Source organism: Mustela putorius, unplaced genomic scaffold, assembly GCF_011764305.1.
Source record: "Mustela putorius furo isolate JIRA1106 unplaced genomic scaffold, ASM1176430v1.1 tig00003962_pilon_pilon_pilon, whole genome shotgun sequence".
In the NCBI taxonomy this organism is placed as follows: Eukaryota; Metazoa; Chordata; class Mammalia; order Carnivora; family Mustelidae; genus Mustela; species Mustela putorius.
In genome coordinates, this window is record NW_025422106.1 from 2350981 (window position 1) to 2377771 (window position 26791).

The 26791-nt window shown below is 53.4% G+C and overlaps 2 protein-coding genes and 1 long non-coding RNA gene across 19 annotated transcripts in view; 1 reads left to right on the plus strand and 2 right to left on the minus strand.

The window, feature by feature from the left end:
* LOC106007064 overlaps positions 1-6594 on the minus strand; it is a 32003-nt gene extending 25409 nt beyond the window's left edge. For 10 of the 12 annotated variants that reach the window (XR_006603784.1, XR_006603787.1, XR_006603783.1 and 7 more), the window contains exon 1: positions 5557-6477. This is a non-coding gene — a long non-coding RNA (uncharacterized LOC106007064). The other 2 variants (XR_006603782.1, XR_006603779.1) reach the window with 2 other exon arrangements.
* Positions 6595-6675: 81 nt separating this feature from the next.
* PNPO (pyridoxamine 5'-phosphate oxidase) lies at positions 6676-13636 on the plus strand. Of its 4 annotated transcripts, none has more exons than XM_004764720.3 (8): positions 6676-6945; positions 7816-7940; positions 9532-9631; positions 10451-10504; positions 10715-10843; positions 11144-11214; positions 11457-11662; positions 12063-13636. In XM_004764720.3, the coding sequence occupies exons 1-7, from the start codon at positions 6781-6783 to the stop codon at positions 11623-11625; spliced, it is 813 nt and encodes a 270-aa protein (XP_004764777.1). In that variant the 5' UTR covers positions 6676-6780; the 3' UTR covers positions 11626-11662; positions 12063-13636. The 4 variants fall into 4 exon arrangements, with proteins under 4 accessions (XP_004764777.1, XP_004764779.1, XP_004764778.1 ...); XM_004764722.3 differs by having other exon boundaries at positions 12713-13636; XM_004764721.3 differs by having other exon boundaries at positions 12733-13636.
* Positions 12227-25497, minus strand: PRR15L (proline rich 15 like). 3 transcript variants are annotated; one of them, XM_045070338.1, is made up of 2 exons: positions 25378-25497; positions 12227-16893 (listed from the first exon to the last, which is right to left on the minus strand). In XM_045070338.1, exon 2 carries the CDS (start codon positions 16861-16863, stop codon positions 16561-16563), a length of 303 nt encoding a protein of 100 aa, XP_044926273.1. In that variant the 5' UTR covers positions 16864-16893; positions 25378-25497; the 3' UTR covers positions 12227-16560. The 3 variants fall into 3 exon arrangements, with proteins under 3 accessions (XP_044926273.1, XP_044926272.1, XP_004764782.1); XM_045070337.1 differs by lacking the exon at positions 25378-25497 and adding an exon at positions 20787-20897; XM_004764725.3 differs by lacking the exon at positions 25378-25497 and adding an exon at positions 20297-20530.
* Between the last annotated feature and the right edge of the window lie 1294 nt (positions 25498-26791).

Consider the following 26791-nt stretch of genomic DNA (forward strand, 5'->3'; position numbering starts at 1 on the left):
GGGCAGCAGCCACACGGACCTCCCCCCCGCCCCAGGCATTGGCACGAGCCCCTAGAGCACCCGGATCGGACCTGGGGGCAGGGCCCAGTGCTTGCGTTCTCGCTCTGCAAGCCCATTTTGCAGGAATGGAAGCAGGCACCCGCTGTCAGCAGACCCAAGCCCCGGCACTGCCTGCCTTTGGGGCAAGTAAGTTCCTCTGGTCCTGGGAGGAAGGCTTCAGCCTCCAAACCTGGTAGCGAGAACTGTGGGGTGGAGAGAGCCAGAGGACCCTCGGCTTCGTCACCTCCAGGAGGCTGGAGAATCTGGAGGAAAGGCAGTTCCATTCCCAGGGTGGAGAGCTGGGCACCCAGCTTTACCCAGGAGAGGACCCCAGCCACGGATTGTGTTTTCCTTCCGTCCTCCAACCCAGAAAGGGCAGCACAAGTGCCACAGCTCTGATTTTGGTGGGGCTCTTGGGCGGGGCGGGGCGGGGTGGGGTGTGGTGGTGGTGCACAGAGCTCTGAGAAGAATGTCGCTGCACGCATTTAAACCTAGCAGGGCCAGAAGAGCATCTGGGCTAAAGGGAGAAGTGAGTCACACGGAACAGTGTGTGCTTTCTCCTAACAATAGCTCCTCTTCACCTCAAAGGGATACAGCGAGGGTCGAGGGTCGAGGGTCGCGACTCTGTGCTGGGCCCTGCCGGGCTGGGTGCTGCGCTCTCCGCTCCCTTCCTGCTTGTCCTCTGTCACTGGCGACCTGCCTTGGCAACCAAAGAGCTTTTCCTCAGAGCCAGTCCACCCTCATGTCTATAGAAATAAAAAGGTAATGACCTCAGGTCACAGGTTCTCTGTCCCTGATCATTGCACACAAGCCCTTTGGGAGACCCAGCCCAACAGTGCTTCTCCCCGGGCACCGCGGCCCCACAACCAGCTTCCATCCGGCCTCTGTCTCATTGCTGCACAGGCAGGGGGGAGACGTGAGGAGTGTCTCTCCCTCCTGGAAAAGTGTCTTGCTGTGTTCTGAGATGGGTTTGGTGGAGGGAAGGGGAATAGTAACACATTGCCCACTTTTTGCCCCATGGCCCCTTAGCTTTGCTCTTCTGCACAAAGAATGATCCTTTCCTAAGAGCGTGCTTTTTTCCAAGTCACATGCTTTTATGCTTCCTGTGCGGAAACCCCCCCGACTCCTGGGCAACCTTGGGTGATGAGGGTGCCAGGCCTCAACGTGCAGAAATGCCTGTTGGCACTTGGGATTTCCCCTCTCCAGTGAGATACTCAGGTCCAAAACTTAGGCCTGACTATCTCTGCCTCCCGTGGGGTTCCAGAGGCAGACAGGGAGTGGGAGAACACATTCTGCCCGGCGTGGGTGATGGCACAGGCGAAGAAGGGACACTGGGGGCAAGTGGGCCCTCCTCTGCCTTAATCCAGCCCTGGTTTACTGGAGAATTGCTGGGCTGGGGGGCAAGGGGGGCTGTTGACGGTATCCTGCAGCCCTGGCTCACCCCAGGCCAGAGGTGTCCCCAGGACACCTGGTAGACCCTGGTTGAAAATCTGGGAGCAGGCCACCCCCAGCAGCTCAAGAGTGGGGGCCATCCTGCCCAATACCGTCCTCTGCCCCCTTCCCTCTTCAGGGTCGTCTGCCCCAAGGCCACCCCTCACCACTCCCTCTTGTCTGCTCAGTGATGCTCAGCCCTGTGGCTTTTTTTTTTTTTTTAAGATTTTATTTATTTATTTGTCAGAGAGAGAGAGAGAAAACAGGTAGGCAGAGTCAGAGGGAGAAGCAGGCTCCCCACCAAGCAAGGAGCCCGGTGTGGGACTCGATCCCAGCACGCTGGGATCATGACCTGAGCCAAAGGCAGCCGCTCAACTGACTAAGTCACCCAGGCGTCCCAGCACTGTCGCTCTTTGACTGCAGATACTAGGATTTCAAGCCTGGAAGGAAAGGGGGCCAGGTCCCTCCTTTCTCAGATCCTCCCTCCTGGAGGCCATTCCAGGCAAAACACCTTTAAAAAACAAACAAACTACTAAGGCAGCAAAGAGAGCTCAGGCTTCTTTCAAACTCCTCAGTCCGTCTTTACAATCACCTTCCCAGAGCCCTTTGAGGCCCCACACTTAAGTCTGACCAGGAGCCACACGCAGCCCCTCAGGTCCCTGGACGCAGTAGGCGCCCGTGGTTGATGGAGTGTGTCTGAGGTCTACGCGGCTGGGGGATTCCAGGGACCCTCACGCAGTGATTCACTGCCTTGGGAGACCTCTTGTGACCTGACCAAGGTCTTTGGGGCTGGGATAAAGTCACGAGAGGGCCTGCAGTCCTGCTGGGAAAGGTGGCAGACAGCTGGATTTCCTAGTGGAAGAGGGGAAGAGGGAGAGGAAGGGGCGGGACGTGAGCCTGGGAAAATGGCCTACAGAATGGGCTGGCTGAAAAGAAAGCAAAGCACGGTGGGTCAGGACCTAGAATCAGGGCTTGAATCAGGGGAGTCAAACATCGTCTCATCACAGGCACCGGTGAGAGGAAAGGCGAAGTGACCAGGAGTCAGGCCAAAAGCCAGGACCGACCAGGATTTCTCAAAGGAAGCCTAAGGAGCTGCCAGGTCATATTCCGTGGGTCCTGCCTAGGAACCTACCATCAGGCCCCCCCTCCCTCCGCCTGTGGCCCCAGTTACCGACACAGCCAGGGCTGGGACTGGACTGATGCCCTAATGCCTCACTCAGCCTTGGAAAGCGTTACATCCCTCCAGCCCACGGAAACACTCAGCTCAGCCCCCACCGGGCCCCCAAGGCCCACTCACCTTGCCTGGCACCCAGGTACAGAAAAGCTTAACGAAGGCAGTTTATGCATAAACATTATAGAATAGCGTTTTCTGGCAGGGATTTTGAGAAGGAGCCAGAGACGGTGAGGGATGTGGTCCCTCCCAGGAAGACGCTTCTAATGAGGGCTGGGGCGGAAAACGAACGGAAGGATGCATCTGGGAAGTGATCCCTGAGCACACCCAGGGGTTGTGAAAGGGGCTGACCACACAACCACAAGCAGGCCACTCAGGGAAGGGTCTGCCTCCTCTAGATCCCCCTGCAAGCCTCCGAGGACCCGGCTCCCTTTGGGGCCCCCCAACAAACATACTACTCGGGGCTGAGGTGGCTGCTGGCAGAGCACCAAGAACCCCGCTTCTGTGTGTCCTGAGTGCACCCCAAGGCTGGGCTCAAGAATGCCTGAGCCTCGGGCCCCCAGCACACCGCTCTGACCTGCCGTTGGCCCCCTGGAAGGTTGCATTTCACTGGCATCACTGCCATCTTCCAGGGCCTCGTCCCTCCCTGCCCCTCATCCTCCCTAGTTTTCCCAGGCCCTCTTATCAGGCATTCTGATCCTCCCCCATGGCTTCGGGTGCCACCTCGGGAGCTCGCGACGCCCAACCCTGTCTCATCAGCCTAGACCTCTCCCCTAAGCTCCAGACCCAATGATCAAACATGACCAAACAGGCGTGTCCCATAAACCCTCACACTCAGCAGGTCTGATCGGCTTCCTCTTTCCCCCAAACCTCCTCCTCCAACATGCCCCACTTCAACAAACAGTCCAACCCATGGCGCCTCAGCTTATCCCCATGAGTGATAGCCTCGCCTGGGGCCCCATCCCAGACTCCTGCACCAGGCTCCCGGCTCCCAGCTTCTGCAGTGTCACTCGATGTCTCTGTGTCCCTGCCTTTCCCTCCCTGACCCCCCAGCCACTCGGTCACCAGAGCCGGGTCCCCGGACACAGTCACTAAGATCCAAGTGAAATACAGGATTCACCCAAACAATTAGACAAAAAGGTGACTTAAGAACATAAAGGCAAAAACATGGGAAGAAGACAGGTGAGGCACAGTCCCCAACCCCACAACACAGCCCTTTTGTTTCATACTGAGAAACCAGGGTGACTTTTCTGTAAGATGCATTACCACTCATTTTCTATATACTTAAGACTCTCTCAAGAAAAGATTAATAATTTTACAAAGTTGAGGGAGGGAGGAGGGTGACAAAGTGTTTAAGAAAAAGCAGGAACAATAAAACATTCATATCTCCCACCCAGACAAAACCCCTACTGGGGTTTCAGCGGTAGCAGTAAGGCCGTCCCCACTCTCTTTCGAGCTGTGGGACTGCGTTGTGATCCAGACACCAAATCCCACTAGGCGGAAAAGCACAACACAAGCCTACTTATTATTTTCAAGGCAGAAGGGAAAAATCTAGAAAGGCAACAAACGACAAACTTCCTTGCTAATCGCGGAGGATGGGAGAGGCTATTGGAATCTAGTACTTTTTCTGTCCATCTGGTCTTAAAAAAAATAGAAATTAGATACTCTGGTTTGACAACAGCAAGAAAGATTTAAAAAAAAAAAAAAAGCCAGAATTGTTGTCTAAAAGCCTGGCCCTTTCCCTCTGTCGGATCACCAGCCCTGCCTGTTAGTAGAGCCTGCTGCCCACCTCATTATCTTGCTCTAGGAGAGGCTGTTTGTTCCACATTTCCAACACACCGTGCCTTTATTCACACTGTTCCCTCTTCCTGGCATGGCCGTCCCATTGTCCGTCTGGCAAACACTTACTCCATAAGACAAATCAAATGTCTCCTTCCTTTATGAAGGCTTCCTGTCTGACTCCTGGAGACACCTTTTCTCTCTGCTCCCCTTTTCCTCACAGAAGTATCTGTTTAAGTACCTGTCACTCACCAGCCTTCAGATCTGCTTCCCCTGTAGACTACAAACCCCTTGTGGGCAGGAAGCATGTCGCCTTCTTAATCTTAGTATTCTCAGACCTAGCTCAGTGCCCAGTAAAAGAAGAAGAAAAAAAAGAAGGAGGAGGAGAAGTAGTAGTAGTAGTCGTCGTCGTCGTCGTCGTCTTTAACAGGGACGCCTGGGTGGTTGAAGTGTCTGCCTTCAGCTCAGGTCATGATCCCAGAATCCTGGGATCGAGTCCCACATCAGGCTCCCTGCTCAGCATGGAGCCTGCTTTTCCCTCTGCCTGCTGCTCCCCTTGCTTATGCTCTCTCTCTCTAACAAATAAATAAAATCCTAAAAAAAAAAAAAAAAGTCTTTAACAAACGTCTATGGAATGAATAAATACCTAACTGAGCGCTTGGCTTTTAAGCGATTTAAACTATTCAAATAATCTTAGTCTGGTGCCCTCATCTCCCGAGTCCAGGGTAGCATAGCCCAGGAGTGCTAAGAGTGTGGCCCCATGTACAAATCATCTGTATTGAAGGGCACTAATCACGCTTACACAGGTCCAAGTGCAGGGGTTTGGGAGGAGCCAAGAACAGCAGTGCTCCCCTGTGGAAAGACAAAGTCAATCCAGTCAAGCCTCTCAGTCATGTAGATGGAGGAAAACGATGCCCGATGCCGCAAAAAAAATTCCAACCAGTGGAGAATCCACAGATCAACATCATTAAGTCTTGATACATGTATTATTTCATTGTAGCAAATTGGTCTTCCAGATTCCATTTGGCTCAAGCTACATCGATATAATAAAAGATGATAGGTATCTAATGTAGGGCTTTATGAAGCTTACCACCTAGTAATGCAAAGACCTGGGAAGGGCAGGACGTTCCCCTTACCTGACACAGTCCCCGGGCGCCTGCCTAGATGGTTCTTGCGGCTCCCCTTCCTGATGTTGGTAGAAACCGGGACTACAGAGAGGACTTGACCCAAGGCTGCCCCAGCCAGGCCTAAGCCGGAATGGGCACTGGTAGATTTTCCGTGTCTCAGCCCTTTGTCCACAGGCTGGAAGTGGCTCTGCACAGCCACCTGCTCCTCTGGCCCTCAGCTATGGCTGGCATTACCTAGGAGCTAGACTCCAACTACCTAGGAAGGACAAAACGTGAAGAAGGGGGGAACCCGGCTAAGATGAGAGAAGCCCAGGAGAGGTGGGGCAACCTTTCCATCTACCAGAACACTGGCTAGTGTGAACTCCGCTGCACCAGGAAAGGAACAATCATGAGCAAAGGGAACAGCATGCTCTGACCCAGGGTTAAAGAAATGAGGCAGAGAGAGGGAGTTCAGAGCTGGACAAGGAAGATGGCTCTGGTCTGGGATGGCTTGATCTCAAATTTCCCTTTTCCCCTTTCCACTCAGCAGGCTTTCTTCCCACCCCACAGTCTCTTCCTGACCCTGCTGCATCTCCCCGCCCCCCTCCACTCCACAGAACCACCCCCCCATGCCCTCACGCAAATACACAGCCCCTATTCCTGTGTGATCCATAACTCACTTCAATCCCTCCCACTCTCCAGCCCCAATTTCTTCCCCCAACCGGACTGCCCCTCCTTCTATGTCTCCCCATCACCGTGCCTCAGAGCCTGGCCCCTAATTCCGTTTTCCATTTGTCCTTTCCCGGCCCACCGGCTTCTCCCCCCAGGGGGCTACTTCCTGCACTAGGCTCTCCTCCAGGCACCTGCTAGGGGCCAGCCACTTAACATTGACCACTCCCCTCAAGCCCCCAGCGACTCATTCCCCGCCCCCCGCCTGGGCGACTGCAGTCCCTATACCTTTAACAAACCTCCACGTGCGCGTTAACGGCGGTGACAGCATTTCCTTGTCTCTCTGCTCCCGCCCCCGGAGGCGCCGCCCATTGGCCGCTGGTTTCCTCTATTCTCGCTCTAATTGGCCTCGCTCCCAGAAAACTCCAACCAATGGCCTCTCCGCGCCTGTCTCCCTCCTCCGACCCCGAGCTCCCATTGGCTCCAAGGACTTAGGATCTGTTAGCAGGGGAATTCTTCCGTCCCCCGGGTAAACTCCCGCGCTGAGAAATTGGTTCCGAATCCAACGGAACCCAACGCTGGGCGATGGCGGGTCACGTGGCTGGCGGCCTCATGACGTGCGGATTGCGAGGCGTCACCGTGACGTTCGGGCGACCTGCCGAGTGGCCCCGCTACCTCCACCTCTTGTACGGTGGCGGTGTCAGCATGGACCTGGGCCCGATGCGCAAGAGTTACCGCGGGGACCGAGAGGTGCGACCACCGGGGCAAGACCTCCCGCCGGGCGGGGGAGGAGCCCCACGGGGTGGGATTGGGGTCACCCCCATAGGAGAAGGGGGTTCCAAGACAACCGGGGTGGGGGAAGGGGCTCTGGGGAACAAGGATGAAGAGAGGCTGCGGGTTGCGGCGGGTGAGAACGCGAGCTCTGGAGAGGCCGCGGGGTGGGATCCTGCCGCTCACGGTGCGTCACTAACAACCCCTCTGGGCCTCAGTTTCCTCACCTGGGAAGTGAGTACCGAACTCGCAGCGATGTTGTGGACTTTGATATTTGCAACGTGCTTGGAACAGTGATAATCAGCTTCTAAATATTTGATAAGTAACACATGGGGGAGGGGTACTGACTCACGGACAGAGGGGAGGAGAGAGCGCCTAGATCTCACTGCCGACAGTCAGTACCTTTCCTTCCCTTTTGGAGAAGTTATTTTCCTTTTCCCTCCTTGGCGGAGAAACCAACTGTTTTAGAATTGAGGCCCGGAGCTGCAGTTTTTAAAATCTAGTTGCGTGTGAGCATTTCCAGAAATAGTTGTTAAACGTGCAGTTTTTCACCGAACCTCAGGCCTACGGAGAATTTGTGGGGGTGGAGCCCAGGAATATGGCTTTTTTCTTTTATGCTTCCGAGGTGATAGGTTTGACGCTCTTGACATGAAACTCTGATTCATCCATCACTGCTGTGGGACCTGGCCAGTTACGCCACGTTTTTTATGCCTCTGTCCTCACCTGTAAAATGGAGCTAGCAGAACCTATTTCCTGGGTACTGTTTTTTGTTATGAACAGTGCCTGGAACAGTACCACATACACAGTAAGCGTTATAAGTGTTCATTAAATAAAACTCTCCTTTCCCAGGCATTTGAGGAAACTCAGCTGACGTCCCTGGACCCCATGAAGCAGTTTGCTGCCTGGTTTGAGGAGGCCGTTCAGTGTCCTGACATAGGGGAAGCCAATGCCATGTGTCTGGCTACCTGCACCAGGTGGGCATAGCCGTGGGCCCGTCTGTGGGTGGGTACAGGTGAAGTAAGAAACTAGGAAGCTCTCAACTTGGTGGAATGCAAATTTATGGTTATAGCTGTGTTACTAAGATGCTCTGTGACCTCAGGCAAGTTACTTGTCCTCTCTGGGCCTCTGTGTCCTTATCTGTAAACCAAAGATCAGACTTTACTTAATTCCATTTCAGTAATAAAAATGTAGTCCCTCGGGCACCTGGGTGGCTCAGAGGGTTAGGCCTCTGCCTTCGGCTCAGGTCGTGGTCTCAGGGTTCTGGGATCGAGCCCCACATCAGGCTCTCTGCTCAGCAAGGAGCCTGTTTCCCCCTCTCTCTCTGTCTACTTGTGATCTCTCTCTTGGAGTCAAATAAATAAAATCTTAAAAAAAAAAAATGTAGTCCCTCATTCATCTCTGCCCCTGATGCTCTCACCTCCAACACCCATGTCTCCCATCTCCCCGTTTACCCAAGTCCCATCTGTCCTTTAAAAGCTGCATCTCCTGGAACTTCTCCATAAAGCTCTCTACCTCTCCTGAAATCTAGCGTAGTGCTTGGTTGTATTATGTATTTGACAATCAGTCATATAACCTTGAGACACCTCTTAGATTAGCCTGTTATTCAACTCTTGTCCCCACTCATTAAAGTATAAGGTCTTGGGGCGCCTGGGTGGCTCATTGGGGTAAGCATCTGACTCTTGGTTTCAGCTCAAGTCATGATCTCAGGGTTCTGGGATTGAGCCACCAGGGTTGCTGCTCAGTGGGGAGTCTGCTTCTCCCTTTCCCTCTGCTCCTCCCCAACCCCCCAGCTCATACTCTCTGTCTCTCTCAAATAAATAAAATCTTTTTTAAAAAGTGTAAGGCCTTGAAGTCAGGGCTCTGGTACTGTGCCCCAGGATATTCCCTAGAGTCTGAGTAGAGATCCTAATGTAACTGCCCTTTCTGTGATTGCTAAGCCCTGGCTGGTTGTGTTGGTGTTGGTCACCACAAGAGCCTTGTTAACCTGCTAGGTACTAAAATACCACTGAATGGTAGGTGTAACCAGCAGAGATTTATTTCCTCACAGCTCTGGGAGCTAGAAGTCCAAGATCAAGGTGCTGTTCAGGATGGGTTCCTTGTGAGGCCTCTCTTTCTGGCTTGTAGATGGCCACCTTTTTGCTGTGTCCTCGCATGGCCTTTCCATGGTACATGCAGGGGATGGGAGGGAGGAAGGGAGGGAGAAGGAGAGAGAGATCTTTCTGGACACCAGGCCTATTGGATTAGAGTCTTACCTTTATGACGTCATTTAATCTTAATTATCTCTCTAAAAGCTCAGTCTCCAAATAGACCCACTTTGGGGGCTTCAGCATAGAATTTTAGGGAGACACAGTTCAGTCCATGACAAGTCCCAGGCAGCAATGTCCTGCCCGTACCTCTAGGACAGATCCTCAGGGTGGGGGTGGGATGGCCATGGGTAGCTGGCACCCCCTGACAGTGCGGAATAAGAGGGCACAGGCATGGGGAGCGCAGGGGAGCACCTGGGGAGAGGGATGGTAGCAAGCACAACGACATGGGCTCTGACCACACACTCTGGTCTTTGCCCAGAGACGGAAAACCCTCTGCCCGCATGGTGCTGCTGAAGGGCTTTGGCAAGGATGGCTTCCGCTTCTTCACTAACTTCGAGAGTCGGAAGGGAAAAGAGCTGGTGAGGGGCCCGCAGGGGCCAGCCCTGGCTTCCTTCATCACCCTCCAGTGCCACCCCTGCCGCATTGCACTTGCTGGCTGTGCTCAGGCGCCATGCTGCTTGCGGGCCTTGGCACTTGCCCTTCTCTCTGCCGTGGAGGAGTGCTCTCTCTGACCACCCCATCTCTGTCATCTGCTTCCCTAAGTAGCTCCTGTCCCTTTGGCTCTCAGCTCCCGTGTAACCTCCTTGGGAAAGTCCTCGATCCCCGTGCCACATCAGCTGTTCACCCTCGTGGAAACTTGTGACTTCACTTGCTGCCTTGTTTTCCGTTGATAACTGTACCTTTGTTCGGTTATGTGATTGAGATTTGTCTCCTCCACGAAACACCCAGGAAGCTCTGTGGGGGCAGAGGCTGCATTCAATGTACGCCTGGTGTCCCCTCTGTGCCTCTCCTGGTGTCAAGTCCAGAGTTGATCCTTTGTGTGCATTCGACTCATGAATCCAAAGGACTCCCCAAGCCCGTGGTGGCCGTAGATGCATTTCTGCGGACTTGCACATCTATGGATGAGAGAAATGGCAGAGCCTCAGTCTGGAGTCCATCTGGCTCAGGTTCTCAGTGCGGCTCTAGCACTTCCTGTGTGAGCTTGGGCAGGTTCCTTAACCTGAGTCTGTCTCTACCCCTGGAAAAGTAGGCCTACCTTTGAGGGTTTAGATGAGATGTGACAGTGAATGCCTGCCCCGTGGGTCTGCACATTACAGGCTTCCTGCCTCCTTTCTGCATGGTGGAGGTGTTCTCCCTGCTGTTCGGATGGTCGACTGTGAGTTCTCTTTCATTTCCAGGACTCCAATCCCTTTGCTTCCCTTGTCTTCTACTGGGAGCCCCTCAACCGTCAGGTGAGTGAACATTCCCGAGACAACCTAGGGCTCGCTACGGAGGAGCCCAGTGGAGGGCACCAGGCCAGGCAGACCTCCTGTCTCTCTTAATGAGCTGGCCTAGTTGGGGCCAGCAGTGGTGGGGCAGTGGCGAAGGGAAGAAAGAGACCTGTGTTGGTGGGGAGGGCAGATAGCGAAGAATGCCATCTAGCCAGGGCCGTCCCTGAGCAGGTGCGTGTGGAGGGCTCCGTGAAGAAGCTGCCTGAAGAGGAGGCTGAGTGCTACTTCCACTCCCGCCCTAAGAGCAGCCAAATCGGGGCTGTGGTCAGTAACCAGAGTTCTGTGATCCCCGATCGGGAGGTGAGTTGGGTTCTTCCTTGGTTCTCTGGGTGGCAGGGGCCTTAGCTCATCCCCCAGCGGCTGTCCACTACAAGTGCCAGGGCCCGCCCTCTCCAGCAAAATGAAGGGGTGGTCTCCTTGGGGGGTGGGGGAAATGGACTTCCTTTCTGACCCTCTGGTTGGACTATGCTCTAAGAGGAGAGAGGCCAGCCTCTCTTGCTCACCTGCGTCCCCTGGGTCACGGCACGTGCTTAGTATACGGTTAGTAAGTGAATTTACTGACTCAGTCCAGGCCTTCCTGTGTTTCCTTCCCCTGGACAGTATCTGAGAAAGAAGAATGAGGAACTGGAGCAGCTCTACCAAGCACAAGAGGTGCCAAAGCCAAAGTACTGGTGAGTGATAGCTGGTGGGCGTCCAGACGGGGGCACAGAACCTTCATGTGTACTCAAAACTGCTCTATCTGTGGCATTACAGACCTACTCCCCGCCTCCCCACCACCCAAACATCATCAGATTCATCCTTCCAACTTCCATCAGGGGGCCCTGGGATGGGCTGGGATGGGGACGCCGGGGGTGGGGGCGGTGTCCTGCTGGAAAATTGCACAGAGCACCAAACCCACTGCTTCTCCTTGAAGGGGTGGCTACATCCTGTACCCGCAAGTGATGGAGTTCTGGCAGGGCCAAACCAACCGTCTGCATGACCGGATCCTCTTCCGGCGGGGCCTGCCGACAAGAGACTCCCCTTTGGGGCCCATGACCCACCGTGGGGAGGAAGACTGGCTGTATGAGAGGCTCGCACCCTGATTCGAAGTCTGCTGGCGCCTGCTGGAGCTGGCACCAGGTGCTAAGAGAGGGTGTGGGATGGTGGGCGTGACCTTCTAGACTCAACCCATTTCCCTCCCCCACTCCTTATATTTAAAACTCTTCAGAGTTCAAGCTCCAAATTCTGTATCTTTAATTGGCTCCCAAGTAGGTAGGTAGTCTAGTGGAGCATAAACAGTGGCAGAAAAAAATCCCATAATTATTTTCTTGACCTTGAATATGATTTATTGGAATAGCTCCCTCTAGAGGTAGTAGTTGGTGTGGTTCCCTTTTCCAGGGACCTGGGGCGGGTCCCTGCTGCCCTGTTAGGGTGTGACTGGGTCATACCGCCAGGAGCAGACTGGTTCCAGCCTAAGCACCCAAGGCAGTGTAGCCAATCTGGTTTTTTTTTTTCTTGTCAACAATTTGAAATTTGACAGGGAGAGACCCAGAGCGTGAGAGGCATTTTAGCAAGTCCTTAATGGCAGCCAAGAAGCAACAGTTTCCAGCCACTTCTGTTGTCATTCCCTGAGTGACCCTTGGATCCCTCCTCCCCACGTGTGGGCTGTGTTAACCCCTCCTGCCTCAAAACACCCATTATCCCTTTGTTTGTTTCGTTTTGTTTTGTTTTCTTAAAAGGAAGTTTTTGGATTAAACTAGCCAGAATCAATTTCTGTTGCTTGCAACTTAAAGAAACTTCATTAACTTACTAATAGGATATTTTTATAGCCCTGTTCCCTACTGATAACTGCTTCCCCTTATCTGAAGCACAACAACATGGAAAAGAGATTAAATGTATTCTCTGGAGCTCCAGAGGACCCAGAGGTGGGAGTTGGACGGATGTGGGTTTCCTCTCAGTTGGGGGAGAGACTTGAGACAACCATGATCCAGTAATCGGGAGTGGGCTACCTAGTTAGGTAGCAAGTGTCTCTAGACGTATTCGATCCCAGGGAGTCAGGAGTTTTATAGAAGGGCTTCATGACTTGTACCTACGAGCCAGGCAGATTTCAGTCAAGCTTTACTTTCCATGTTCGTTTCTGAGACCAACATACGTGTGTGTGTCTGTGTGTGTGTGTGTGTACATACACAGATGTCTGTTTCATTTTCCAGGTATAGAATTGTTACAGAGCTATGTTTCGGTACTCACGGATCCCCTTCAACTGCCCCCCTCCTCTGGGGGGGATGACTCCTAGACACGGGTTTCTATCCCTGCTGAAATTACCCAGAAGTGTTCATCACATATAGTTTCACTGGTCTGAGTGAGGTCTGAACTTTCAGGAACGTAAAAGCTCCCCCAGAGACTTCTGTGCAGCCAAAAGTTGAGACCCCCCCCCCGAGTTGAGATCCTCGCTACTCCGTGTGGTCCACAGACCAGCAGCACCACCACTTAGGAGCCCACCCTCAGCCCACCCATGAATCCTGTCCTGCATTTAATAAGCCGCCCCCCCCCCCGTGACCAGTTGCAGTGTCCCCCACCTCCACAAACAAATGACCTCCTACCCTCACCATGGGATTCCTCATCAGGCCTGGATTGAGGCCTGCGCTGAACTGTGTTTGCACACTTCTTGAGCACAAGTCTGGTGACCAAGGACAACTTGAACGAATGGCCTCCAGGCTGTGGAGGGGAGCCAGGCTGGGTAAATGTTTGCTGTGACTAAGCCAGAATCTGAGAACTGTTATTTTACGCGTTGGCATGGAACTCACCAGCTCTGTAAACTGTTTCATTCCTCTGTGTGGGCGTGTGCGCTGCTTCGGTGCCGGACATTCATGGGCTCCTCCCAGGGGGCCTCTGTTGGGGGTTGATCCCCCTCTTAAGCCTGAGTGTGGGAAGGCACGATGCTAACCCTATGGCCACCAAAGGAGATGGTGCTGGGGTGCCCTTCTCTGCCTTGTCCCATTACTAGGAGCTCTGTATCCCCCAACCAGCTCTCTGAGCCTGGGATCAGCTGTTCCCTCCTGTTCTTTGACAATCACTGTGCCAAATCTGTAATAAAACTTCGTCAGCCGTGTGTGATATTAATGTTCAACCTGGCCCAGCCGCATGCTCGCATCCCCCACCAGCCTAGGAAGGAGGGAGTTGGGGGCTTAAGGGCCCCCCTCCCCCCTCAACTCCACCTCTCCATAGTGGTTGGATGGCCAGCAGGGGGAGCCCACCGCCCAGGGCTGACCTCTGGGGGCAGTGCAGGCCAGTTGGAGCCCGCCCCTCCTGCCTTCCCCTTCCCCCTGTTGGGTCGTGTCCCAGTGAAACTGTGGTCGATAACCCATAGCCTCTCACAGCTCCTGCCCATATTTGTACTCTCGGTTCCTCCTCCTCTGGCCTTGTGGAAGTTTGCAGCTGCCTCCCTCTGCCTCCCTGGCCAGCCAGATTTCCCTTTGGCTTTTAGCACACACCCACCCCCTGCCCCCCAGCTTAGGGGTAACTGGGGTTTCCATGGAAGGTTCCTGCGGACATCAGAGACTGGAGCAGGATCTCACGCACCAGGGGTAATGGCCATGTGGTGCCAGTATTGGATAGAAGCCGGGCCAGGGGGCCCAGGGCCCAGGCTCATCCCCAAACCCCCCTCCCTCAAGCAATCTCAGGATGGGCAGAAGTGATTTGGTGTCTCAGAGGACACTCAGCCTCTGGGCTGGTTAGCTTTCCCCTACTGGTGCCAGAATCAGGATTCTAAGCCCCAGGCCATTACCCTCTGCCACCCTACCTCCCCTTCTGCAGAAGGTGACTGGACTCCTTTCTTTGCTCTGAGTCTCAGTTTCCCATCCCCCTGAGCAGAGGCAGATCAAACATGGAGGGGGCCGTGGGCTGCAGTGATGGGCACACACCAGCTCGGGCTTCAGTCCCGCCTCCACCATGGCAAGCAAGTGCCTTCACTTCTCCACCTCAACTAACTCAGCTGGAAAATGGGGATAATGACAGCACCTGTCTCCAGGTGATGAGGGGACTGACCGGGGAACCTCATGGAGTACTTGCCACAGGGCCTGGTCCACTATAAACTCTGTAAACACTGGCTATTCACAGTGGACAGGACTAGAGTAGGGGGAAGTTGGGTCCTCCATGGGACACTTCACAGACTGGGTAATTGGAAGGATCCTAAAAGTTCTACGAAGTGGGAGGGATAGGGAAAGAGGCCTGGGGAACGGCATTTTACCTGAACCAGCCCACCTTCCCTCCCTCCAGCTCCTGGTGTCACTCATCCTCACAGTTCCCCCTTGCCTGGGTGAGGCCACCCAACAAAGGCCCCCTTGTATGGTTCTGTTTGTTTTGGTAATAAATTTCCTGAGCAACACTCCCTGGGGTGGAGTGGCCTGACAGCCCGCAAGGAACTGACCTGGAAGCTGCATGACCACATTATTTAGTGGCCACCTTGGTTTCTCCCTGTTCCCACCAAGAGCTCCAGAGAGGTGTCCAATTTTTTCTAGCTCCCAGCTCCTGGGGCCTGAGAAAGATCTGGATCTAACAGCACAGGGAGCACACTCTTTCCTCTTCCTTAACCAGAAGCTATGGGCTATGGTGGAGCTCCTTAATAAAGGAAGAAGGAGGACACCCATATTAACTGAGCACCTACTATAGGACTACTTAGGGGGCATTTAATATTGACCATTCCCCCAAAAAAGATATGATTACAGGAGAGAAACCTGAGGTTTAGAGAGCATTTTTAAAAAAAGTATTCCCCAAATCACCCAGCAACTAAACAGTGGAATGAGAATTTGAGTCCTGACCCTAAACCAAACCCCTGCAACTGTGAGGTCAGTCACCAAAGGTCTCCTCTACTCTCTTGAAGTCCCTGATGTTCTCTCTGTTGATCACTTAGCTGAAACTAGCCCCTATCCTTGCTATATTTTCATACTGAGGACCCCTTTATTTTTAATTTAAAAAGATCTTATTTTTAAGTATTCTATAGACCCAACATGAGGCTCGAACTTAAAACCCCCAGACCAAGAGTCACGTGCTCCGTCGACTGATCCAGCCAGGCGTCCCCTGGAGACCCTTCTTGATGCTTGAAAGGAACGCTAAGCACTTCACTTATATGCAGGGAGGAAAGGCATGAGAAACAGTCCTCAGGAAATGTAAGACAAAAGCATAAATAGGTTCTCTGCTTTTGCAGCATTGTTTATTACAAAGAGAGAAACCTACAATTATTTTTTTAAACAAAATTCAAGGCTCCAGGACTCATCTCTGCGGCTTGTCCTTCTTAAATACCAGTAGGAGGGGAGAAGAGAGCTGGCGGTTTTTAGGTCCTATCAGAGCCTCCCTAGCCGCTCCCTGAATTTGGACCCATGAGCCAGTGCACTGTCCCTTTGAGGATGTGTTCAGGAAACTGTGGGGCCCTCACCTCGTCTTCTGCAGCAAACCCCCCACCCAGAGTGCCAGTGTCCTCCTCTCCTTGCACACATAGGGGAAAAGTTCCAGAAGTTTCCCTCATGTGGGAGGAGGTAAGCTCAAATTCAGGGTCTCCGCCTCCTCCAGCTCCAAGAAACCACCCCATCATGTGGCTTCTGGAAAAGTCATGCTTAGAATTGGTCCAGGGAACAGCTGTGGGTAGAGAAAATAAAGGGAGCCGCAATCGAAACTCACCCTTGACCCTGTGCCACTGGAGGAGGAGAAGTCTGTCCGCCCCCTCTCTCCGCCCCTCGCCATGCCCACCTCCCTGCCGGCACTGCCACGGCTCTGAGGAGGGCTGTCCTTCTGCGTAGGACTTCTCATCCTTGGACTGGAGTGCCTTTGTATGTGCTGGGGACGTGGGACGACCTTGGGAGAACCCAGACCTTCCAGAAAGCTGGGGCACATAAATACAAACCTAAAACCAGACCCTGCCTGCCAGCAGGCATCAAGGGCCCCACGGAGTCAGCTGTGGCCAAGGAGGCCAGCGTGGCCAGCTCCTGTCGCAGGTCCGGCTGACGGCAGGAGTAGGGAGGTATTAGGGTCCTCCTGGGCCTCCTTCATTGTCCTTTGCCATCCCTGTCATCAAAGAGGTTGGGGTTTTCTGCCAACGTGGCCCGAACTTTCTTCTTCTCCTTGAAGCGGCCGGAATTGGAGACTTTGACGTGCTTGCCTTTTGTATTCTTGTCCACGATCTTCTCCAGGCGGGTGTTATAGTTGCCATTGGGGTCCCCCCCCTCAGGCCGAGGGGGCTCGGCGCTGCCCTCCGTTGGAGCATAGGTGTCGGGGATCTCATACAGCACCTTCGGAGCAGATTTCTTTTTCCGGAGGAAGGTCAGCTTCCACCAGCCGACTTCGGTCATGGCCGTCCCCGGAGCCGAAGGTGGGGCTTTCTGCAGGAACACGGTGGGACAGTGAAAGGGGTCAGTGGGGAGAAGGGAGGTGCCTTGGAGCAGCCGTCTCTAGCTCCTAATCATGGGCTGTTTTAAGAGTCCAGGCCTGAGGGAGGGGAGCCTGGGTGGCTCAGTGGGTTAAAGCCTCTGCCTTCGGCTCGGGTCATGATCCCAGGGTCCTGGGATAGAGCCTGCTTCCTTCTCTCTCTGCCTGCCTCTCTGCCTACTTGTGATCTTTGTCAAATAAATAAATAAAATCTTAAAAAAAAAAAAGAAGTCCAGGCCTGAAAGGATTGAAGGTGGAGCCCAACGAACCCAGGGTTCAGATAAGCTCTACGATACCAGAAGAGAGAGGGGTCTGGGGAATGGGTGGCAGGCATTGGATGGACAGAAACACCCCATGCATTCTGATTAGAATTCATTACAAAATATATAGGATTTATGATTTGGAGAGTAATTTGGACTTCACAGTGGGGACCAACAGGAGTGGAGTCCTTGTGGGGTTTTTTTCCTAAGTGGGAGGAGCCTCAGGGCAGGGTTGGGGGTTGGGGAGAGGAGTCCTGGGACTGCACCAGCCTTGTGACCTCTAGCAAGGTACTTCTCTGGACCTCAGGGTCCTCACCTGTCCCTTCCAGCGCTAACCTTTAGCTCTAAGGTGAATCCCCGCCCTCTGCAGCGTGCTCTGCAAAATAATACAGGTAACGGTAATAATCACTGAGGGACAACTCCTTTCCCCACCCAGCTTCCATGAGCACAGGAGTGTGCAGGAGAGCTGAAAATTGGAGGGAGGTTTTTGGGGTCACAAGTGCCCGTGAGATATACTTATCACAGGCCGACTCTTCACAAGGAACCCAGCGGGGATAGGGCTTGGGGGCTGACATCCAGCTTCTCCACTGAAAAGCCATGTGCCCTGCCATGAAGTGGCCTGACACGGAGGTGGCCTCATCTTTTACTCATTTCCACAAAGTTGCTGTCTGAGCTAGTGGGAGTTTTGGGAGACACGGCTGCCTGGACATGGTTGCCAGGGGGTGCGTTTAAGACGGAGGAAGAAGACGGCAGACTGGAGGAGTTCCAAGCAGCGGAAGGGCAGGCAGAGGGATGAGAAATCAAGGCATCTCTGGGCCTGGAGAGGGTGGTGGGCTGATTCTCAGGAACCTGCATGCGGCAGAGAAGGGTCCTGGGGTGGAGCAGTAGCCACCATACTCCAGAAAGCTAGATGGTCAGGTGAGCCGAGCACAGATGAATCAATCACCTCCTTTTAGAAACCAATGGTCTTAACCACATTTTCTGAGAAGACCAGAAAGAAATATGACAAATGATGAACAGTGGTTTTCTTTATGGAGAAGGGATAGAGGCTATTTTCTCCCGGTTTATTTCTGATTTCTAGATATTCCATAATAAGTGTGGTTTTTGTTTTGTTTTGTTTTCTTTTCTTTTCTTTTTTTTTTTTAAGAGGGAGAGCAAATCAAATTTGGGGGAAAATGGAAACAAGATGCTGACCTAGGCTTGGAATGGGTTGAATGCCTGCCTCCGTGGGCCCCTTGTTGCGATTGTCCCCTTTCCTCCCATATACTCAGCCCCATGCCCAGAGCGCATGCCTGATGGACTCCTTCCTGCCTCTTCATCCGGGAAGCAGATCCTACATTGCTCTGTCCCTCTGGCTGAGTTCAAGTAGCAGGAGAAGCCCAGGGGAGATCTCGTGCAGCTCCCACTTAGAAAGTGAAGGAGGGGTGAGAGTGGCCAGGTAAACATTTCCAGGGCACCCAGGGGAGGCGAGCACATGAAGGGGACGGCCTGAGAGGTTTGCTTTGGCAGCTTGCCTCACCCGGGCTTAGCACAACCTTGCACAGAACTTGGTGTTCCAGAATGGGTTTCTGGAAGGAGTTGGGGGGGTGGCACTTGCTTGGCCTGGTCTGGGGCAGGGCCCATGACCCCACCACCGCCCATCCGAGGTTGGATGGGAGGAACTCAGGGAGTGGAGGACCCTGCTGGTAAGCCAGGCAGTAACATCTGACTGCCCACCCCCTTGGGGGGCAGCGCTTTTGCCCCTGCAGCTAAAACACACCTACTCTAGCAGTTCCTGCCAGTCGGCTCCCATGGGGCTCAACTCTCTCTCTCGTTGGAATGAAGCAAGTGACAGATCATCGGGAACTTAGCAATAAACCTTGGAGAAACCGGAATAGCCCTCAGACCCTGCCCTGGGGTTTCAACCACCGCACAAAGGCATCTCTTGGCCTTGAACTCTGGTCTAAGATGCCTTTTGCGGTCCCTTCTGCCCGAGAGGACAGACAAGCACTGGTAAGAAAGTATCTGCCCCTTTTCAGCAGGACTGACAATGGAAGTCTGAACAGAACAGATCAATTGGAGGACCATTCTTTGTTTTACAAAATAACCAAACCATAAGATCCTTTTCAGGAGTGAGCCACCCCAAAGCAGTATAACATCTGATTTGCTTTACAAAAAAAAGTGCTGTGATATCAAAAGCTATGGAAAGTTAGAAAGAGCAATACAGCTACTGAGGCATGGCCGTGCTGATTCACAGGCCAGAGGGGGCTGGGGGCTGGAGGTGTACTTGGGATCTCAAGCGGATCAGCATTTAGTGACATGTGGCCCCCCCCCCCCCCCCCCCCCCCCCCCCCGCCCTCAGCCTGCACGCAGGCTGGCCAAGCTGAGGGCTGGGCCATTGCCCTGGGGCCCTGCAATCCAGGGGATGATAGGAATCAGCCCAGAGGGTGCTAGCTACACTTCTGCTGTTTGCAAGGCTTCAGAGCCCACAGACGGCCTGCGGGATAGACTGCCCCCCTCCCCTAGGACCGCCAGCCCTCTGGTATGCATGTGGCCAGCCCAGGAAAGGCCCCACTGCCCTGACTGAGTTCTGTGAACTGCTCTAAGGACCTTGCTCAGACTGGCCCAGGCCCCTTCGGAGCTGGAACGAGTTAACCATTGACTGTGGGAGGTGGAGGGGTGGAGGGGAGTTGAGGAGGCACTTGGGGCTTTAAGACCACACCCAGAAACACCCCTCCCCCCATATCCCTCCACAGGGGCCCTGATGGCACTTCTCCATTCTGGATAAGACTGGGGTACCCTGGAGAAGAACAGGGAGATCCCCACCAGATAGCCAGAAACACCCTCCAGGCTGGAGGCTAGGCTCCTGCTTAGCAAGCGTTAACGGAGAACAGCTCAGGACTGAAACTTTCCCAGAAAGAGCTCTGCTGGAGGCCTGGAATGACTCCAAGAGCCAGTGGGATGAGTCTGACTTCTGCCTGCCCACCTAGGTAAAGATGGGAGCCAGCCTGCCTGGGTTTTCCTTCCCAGTTAGGCTTGTCAGCCAGGGAGGCAGAACTGGGTGCCCTGACTGTGCTCTGTGCCTTGGTTTCCCCACCCGCTCTCCCTCTGCCTGTACCTGTAATCCTGACTGCTCCGGGCTGGAGGTGAAACCTTCCTTAGAGAAGGAGCTGAGTGTGGCAGCTGCCCGGGCGGGAGGCTGGGAGAGGTAGGGGTGCCTCCAGGGTTCCACGCCAGAAAAGGCTCCGGCGAGAAGATCTGGGTGGGAGCAGCTGTGCGGCAGGTGCCAGAGAAACAGGTGCAGCGGCGGGTACCTGCCCCACTGCGGCTCCAGGAGTCAAGGTGAACCTGAAACCCAGCCCCTCCCGGCTAAGTAAACAGAAGCAGAGGCCGGATCTGGCTGATGAATATTCATTACCCCAGAAATCCAATCCCAGTGCCCCTGCACCCACCCAGAAGCCAGGGTCCTCCGGGGATCACCTCGGCAGGAAAAGGAAACCCCAAGGGAAGTCTGGGGCAGGAGAAACAAGGGAGCCTCTCTCCTCTTTCCCCATTCTCATGGGCCTGGCTGCACCCCACCCCCCAACCGTAGCCAAGGTCACCCTCACCCCTTTCATGCCTCCAAGAAGCTCAGACCCTCTGCAGCACGGACAGTGCCTGGATGTTGCCCCAGGCACAACCTGGAAAGGGTTAAGCGCCGCTGCTCCCTTTGGCCAGGCGGGACAGGACAGGGTACACCCCAGCTCCTTTGAACTCCCGAGTCGAAACCAGTCCCTGGTTAAACTGGTTGGCAGACCGGTTCCCAAGCTGTCTGCTCCACCCCAAAGCTCAATGCTCCTCTGGCGGGCACAGGGTGGGGGGCTGCGGTTCCCTCCTGACCTGAAGGGCCCCTTCTCAAGATGGGGGGTGGGGTGGTCACTGCCCCTGCCTCACCAGCATCTTCAGACCCAACCACCCTCGAACATGGACAGAGGGGCATGGGGGCATTTGTATTTGTGAGGTGGCGAGAGAGGGTAAGGTAAGAATGCAGAGTGTGTGCACACACCCTCCTGATCACTGACCACCAGCCAGGGCTGCCTTTGCAGCTCACTCTGTGCCTACATCCCTGGAGATTGGGGAAATCTGCTGCACGGTCAGGGGCCCTGTAGCTGCCTGTCCTGGGGATGCCCAGCTTCGATGCTCAATCCACCTGCCCAGCTACCTTACTCCAAGGACTGAGTAGGTATATGCCAGGCTCTGAGCGGGGCACTGGGTGGAGGAAAGGCAGATGATTCTCCGTTTCCTTGGGCTCCTCATCCCCTCAATCAACTCCCAAACTAACCAACTCTCAAACCTGCCCTACTATTTCCAACCCTGCTTCTACTCGGTTCAGCTTTGCATGGCTTTGTGAGTTTGTACTCCCCTCCTTCCGAAACAGCCCCCCTGCCTCGAGTCCTTCAAGGCCCCCTCCCCCATGGCCCACAGTGGAACCCCTGGGGCCTGGCCCTCTTAGGATGGGCATCTCCCACCCCTCATGAATAGTCCTTTTCTCTGCCTACCTTCCGGGCACAGAACCTGCCCAGGAGGGTAAGATGAAGAGTGCATGCTGCGCCCTTGGTCAGAAATAGCGTCCTGGGTAAACTAAGATAAACTCCTATTCATCCCTCAAGACCCAAATTGATTACAATGCCTCTTATGCCACCAGGAATTGTTTTGGTCCTACAGAATTTGCTCATTTGCTTCTATTTAACATGATATTCACCAGAATTAATTATATATGTGTATGTGCACACATATATACGTATATAGTATTGTAATGATCTAGTCATATATTTGGCTCTGTTAGAGAATTTTAGCTCCTTGAGCCAAGAATTATCTACCACTGATATAATAGGAATTTGACTCAAGCTTTACAACACAACACAAATGAGAAATAGAAGTCCTGTCTTTACCCTAAGAAATTTTTTTAAGAGTTTTTTTTTTTTTAAGATTTTTAAAAATTTATTTGACAGAGAGAGAGATCACAAGTAGGCAGAGAAGCAGGCAGAGAGAGAGAGGGAGAAGCAGGTTCCCCACGGAGCAGAGAGCCCCATGCGGGGCTCAATCCCAGCACCCTGAAATCATGACCTGAGCCGAAGGCAGAGGCTTAACCCACTGAGCCACCCAGGTGCCCCAAGAGGTTGTTTTTTTTTAAGATTTTATTTATTTATTTGACAGAGAGAACGAGATCATAAGCAGGCAGAGCAGCAGGCAGAGAGAGGGGAAAACAGGCTCCCTGCTGAGCAGAGAGCCCAATGCGGAGCTTGATTCCAGGACCCTGAGATTATGACCTAAGCTGAAGGCAAAGGCTTAACCCACTGAGCCACCCAGGCACCCCACACTAAGAAATTCTTAATCTAGCCTGTTGCCCATGTCCCACTCTTCGCACCAACCTTCCTGGAGGTCAGGTGAGAGAAAACCCATTTATTTGACCTGTGATTTCAGCTACGGCAGCCTTGCTGCTCACGCTCATCTTCTTGGGGGTTTATGTGAATTGCGGATATGATTTTGCAAGGTCCTCCTGCCTCCAGTACGAAGCATGCACAGCTGGAGCTCCTGGCTGGCTCAGTCAGTGGAACATGCAACTCTTCATCTCGGGGTTGTGGGCTGGAGTCCCACACTGGATGTGAAGATTATTTAAAAAAAAAAAATCTTAAAATAAATAAATAAGTATACGTGGTCGTCCCAGGAAGGTGCCCACAGATTTCTAGATCTTCCACTTTCTCTGAAAGCCTCATCTCTTTGAGAGCGGATGCCCAGTTAGAAGACACCGGAAGAGGTTAAACATTCATCCCAGCCTTATTCACGGTTTATAGCCTTATCTCACACTCCCTGTGAGACTAGAGGGATGGTGGGATGGGCCCCAGACTGGGGTCCAGTATCCAAGGGTCACAGCCCCAATTCCATGTGTACTAGAAGGGCTCCTACTAGAGGCAGTCATTCCCTTTCCCCTTGACCCCCAAATCTGGGCCTTTCTGCTGCTGGGGACCTAGAGGGGCCAGAATCCTGTTCTTCCACCTCCACCCTGGAGAAGTCATCCCAGTGCAAACTGCAGTGGGCAGGACTCGGTGGATACCCACCTGTGGCCTGCCACTGGAGAAGGCCACCGGAAACAGGTGCGGGATGTAGAGGCTCGGGACCACCCCCGCTGAGGGGGACCAGTCTAGGAAGTCCCGCCCAACGTTGGCCTTCCGCAGATTCATTTCTCGGAAGAGCGGTGTTGGGAGGAGAGTGTGAGATAAGGCTATAAACTGTGAATGTCTTTTAAGCAGGCCGCTTTATTGCTTTATAATTTTGTTAACGTTTAAATGCACCTCCTTTGGGGCGCCTGGGTGGCTCGGTCAGTTGAGCGGCCGACTTCTGATTTCAGCTCAGATCGTGGTCTCGGGGTGGTGGGATCCGGCCCTGGGTTGGACTCCACACTCGGCGCAGGGTCTGCTTGAGATTCTCTCTCCTTCCCTCTCCTCCTGCCCTCCCCTTCCCCTGGCGTGCCCTCACGTGCACATGCTCTCTCTAAAATAAATAGATAAAATCTTTAAAAATAAATAAATAAATGCACCTCCCTAAAACTAGGCTCAAGCATGATATTTCACGTGCAAACATGCAATGTGCCTGTCTTCAGAAAGCTGTCCTCGTTGAGTGAAGCAAGTAAAATACACCTAGGGGGCCCCCAAGGGCCTTGGTGCCCTACTGTGGCGTGGGAACACAGGGCCCCATTGGATTACAGTTTCGAGCAGTTCAGGGGGGCTGGTTCTGGGTCCTGAGCTGTCGAAGAAGGGATGCAGAAAAGAGCTGGGGAAGGTGCAACCCTCCCCCCAGACCGAGTGACCCCGGGCCCCACTCATTACTAACTGCCTGTCTGCACACGCCACATCTCTTATTCCTTCCTTTACAAGGACCCATTAAAGCACCTGGCGTTCAGTGTCGGGTATCCTACAGGTGCTGGCGTTGTGGGCATGCGCACACCAGTGCTCCCTGCCTGCAAGGTCCTCGCGGACTAGACACGGAGACAGACTGAAGAAAAACTACCCAGGAGCCACACTACAAACACCAAGAGGCCCAGCCAAGGCTGCTGAGTTTCCGGGGTCTCAGCCCAGCAGGCAGATACACACACACACACACACACACACACACACACACACACCAGTCAGTATGGTTGTGAGCAAACACACGGAAACACAGACCATAAAGTAATAACCGATGTTGGATAAAAGAAATGGATTATTTGAATGTCAAGGGTAAGTAAGCCTTTTTATGGCTATTGTAGGACAATAAGTAATGGGTGTTTTTGCCCAGAGTGAGGGCTGGTGAGAAAGAACTTTGGAATGGAACAGGGACTATGGTTGGGGGTGGGGGAGTCCGAGTATCTGGCACAACGACTGGGGAGAAAATGGGAATCAGGCTGAAGAGGAAGGAGGAGAGACCCAACACCGGTGCTGAGGTGGCTGAGCCCAGTGAAGGGGGTGGGTAGGGCTGAGTGAGAAGCCACATCCCACAGAGAATTAGAAGGCAGGCTGGGAAGCCAAACAGGCCTGAGTTTGAATCCTAGCCCCACCAACTACCAGCTGTATGACCTTGGACAACTCACTGAAATTAGCTTTGGCTCCCTTACCTTTTAAATTCTGGCTCACATGGGACTCCTAGGTGGCTCAGTGAGTTAAGCCTCTGCCTTCAGTTCAGGTTGTGATCCCCAGGGTCCTGGGATCAAGCCCTGAGTTGGGCTCTCTGCTCGGCGAGGAGCCTGCTTCCCTCTCTACCTGCCTCTCTGCCTACTTGTGATCTCTGTCTGTCAAATAAATTAATAAAATCTTAAAAAATAATAAAAAAATTAAATTCTGGCTCACAGTGGTACCCACATTATACGGTTGTTGGACGGATCAAATGAGATAAGGCTTGTAAGGCACGTGGCACACGGTTGTCACTTCCCAAGGAAGCTAACAACAGCAACAAAGGACAGTCAGGCAGCCCACATGCACCCCTGGGCTCTGTGCTTTCCTGTTCAAAGCTGGCATAGGCCTGCTGTGTCCTTCTCCAGTTCCCTCAATGTGCTGCCCAATACCTAGGTCCCCTCTGCTAAATCCGCAGAGAATTGTGAGACTCACAGGCAGAAGCACCCCACACACCACCTTCCGACAGCTGGCAGTCCCAAGGACCGGACACCCTGGAGAGCAGACCACTTACGTGCGTCTCTGCCCATAGGCCCCCTGAGGTTCCTTCTGGCCTTGGAAAAGGACAAACACTGCAGATTGCTGCCCAGAGTCCACAGTGTATGCTGTCTGGGGCATCCACCCTGAGCTGAGGTCAGCAGCGAGGCACAGCTCTTCTCAAACCTCCTTCTGTTCCACATGAGTCACCCCCCAAGGCACTATGGGTGGGGTGACGTGCTGGTGGTCCCTGCCTCCACCAACTCACCCTACCCTGCTCTGCCCACCAGTTGGTTCAGGGAGGAAGGATGCACCTTGAGGATGGGGCAGGGCCATGCTTCTTCGGATGTCCCAGGGAGCCAGGAACACAGAGCTGGAGCCCAGGAAGTGTGCATTTAATTGCAGGGGAGCCCCTGAAATTCTTCCAGCCTGAGTCAGTCCTCTGAGATGGGAGCCAAATTCCCCTGAGAGAGCCCTGAAGAGGCCCCTGGTTCTGCCCTATGAGCCATTTCCAGGGAAATCTTTCAACCCATTTTATAATAATGATGACTAATGTTTCTCTCTCTCTCACAAGCACACACATACACAAACACACAGGAGTCTACAAAGAACAAGAGATATATTAAAGCATGTTGCAAACTGTAAAGAGTTATATACATCTAGTTTATTTATTTAAGCCTATAAACAGAAATGCAAAGATAATTGGGATGGATGCTATCTCCACGTTGAGGAAACTGGCTGGCAGAGAGGTTATGGAAATAGTCCAAGATCTCACTGGGCAGAAATCTAGGTCTTCTCACTGCTGTACCACAGCACGCAGCTCAATAACAAAGTTACTGGCTCCCAAGTGCTGTACTGGGGCCTGGGGCAGAGGGTGAGGGGTGGGAGGGTAGGGTTGGGGGGTGGTCCTTTAGAAAAAAAAACAGGTGGAGCCTTGGGGAGGAGCTAATATCCTGGAAAGGGAGGGGCCCCAAGTGGCACGCTCAGCCCTGGGTCTCCTTGGCCCACCCAGTCTCCCCGCTCTAGCCATTTCTTGCCCAGTCTCACGTCCTCCCGAAGCTTCAGCCACTGCTCGGATTACAGATTGGTCAGCCTGTGGCTCTCCAAAGCTGTATCCCCAGCCCCAGCGCTCCCCTGAACTCCAAAGCTATAGACCCAAGTGTCTCCTGCCTACTTTTCACATGGGGGCCTCCCAGCACCACTAACGCGGTAAGTTCAAAGCCAAGATGCCCTCCTCCCAATGCCTGCATCCCTGTCGCAGGTGGTGGCCCTCCCAATCCAACCACCTACGTTTCATCATTGCTGTCTATCTCCCCCATCCACATGGCCATTTGATGACCAAGATCTGTCAGTTTCCCTCTAAAATCAAATCTAGCCTTCCCCTCTTCCTCAGGTCTTGTCCTAGGTCCAGCCTTAACCTCTGCATAATAACCTCCTGACAGTCTTCCTGT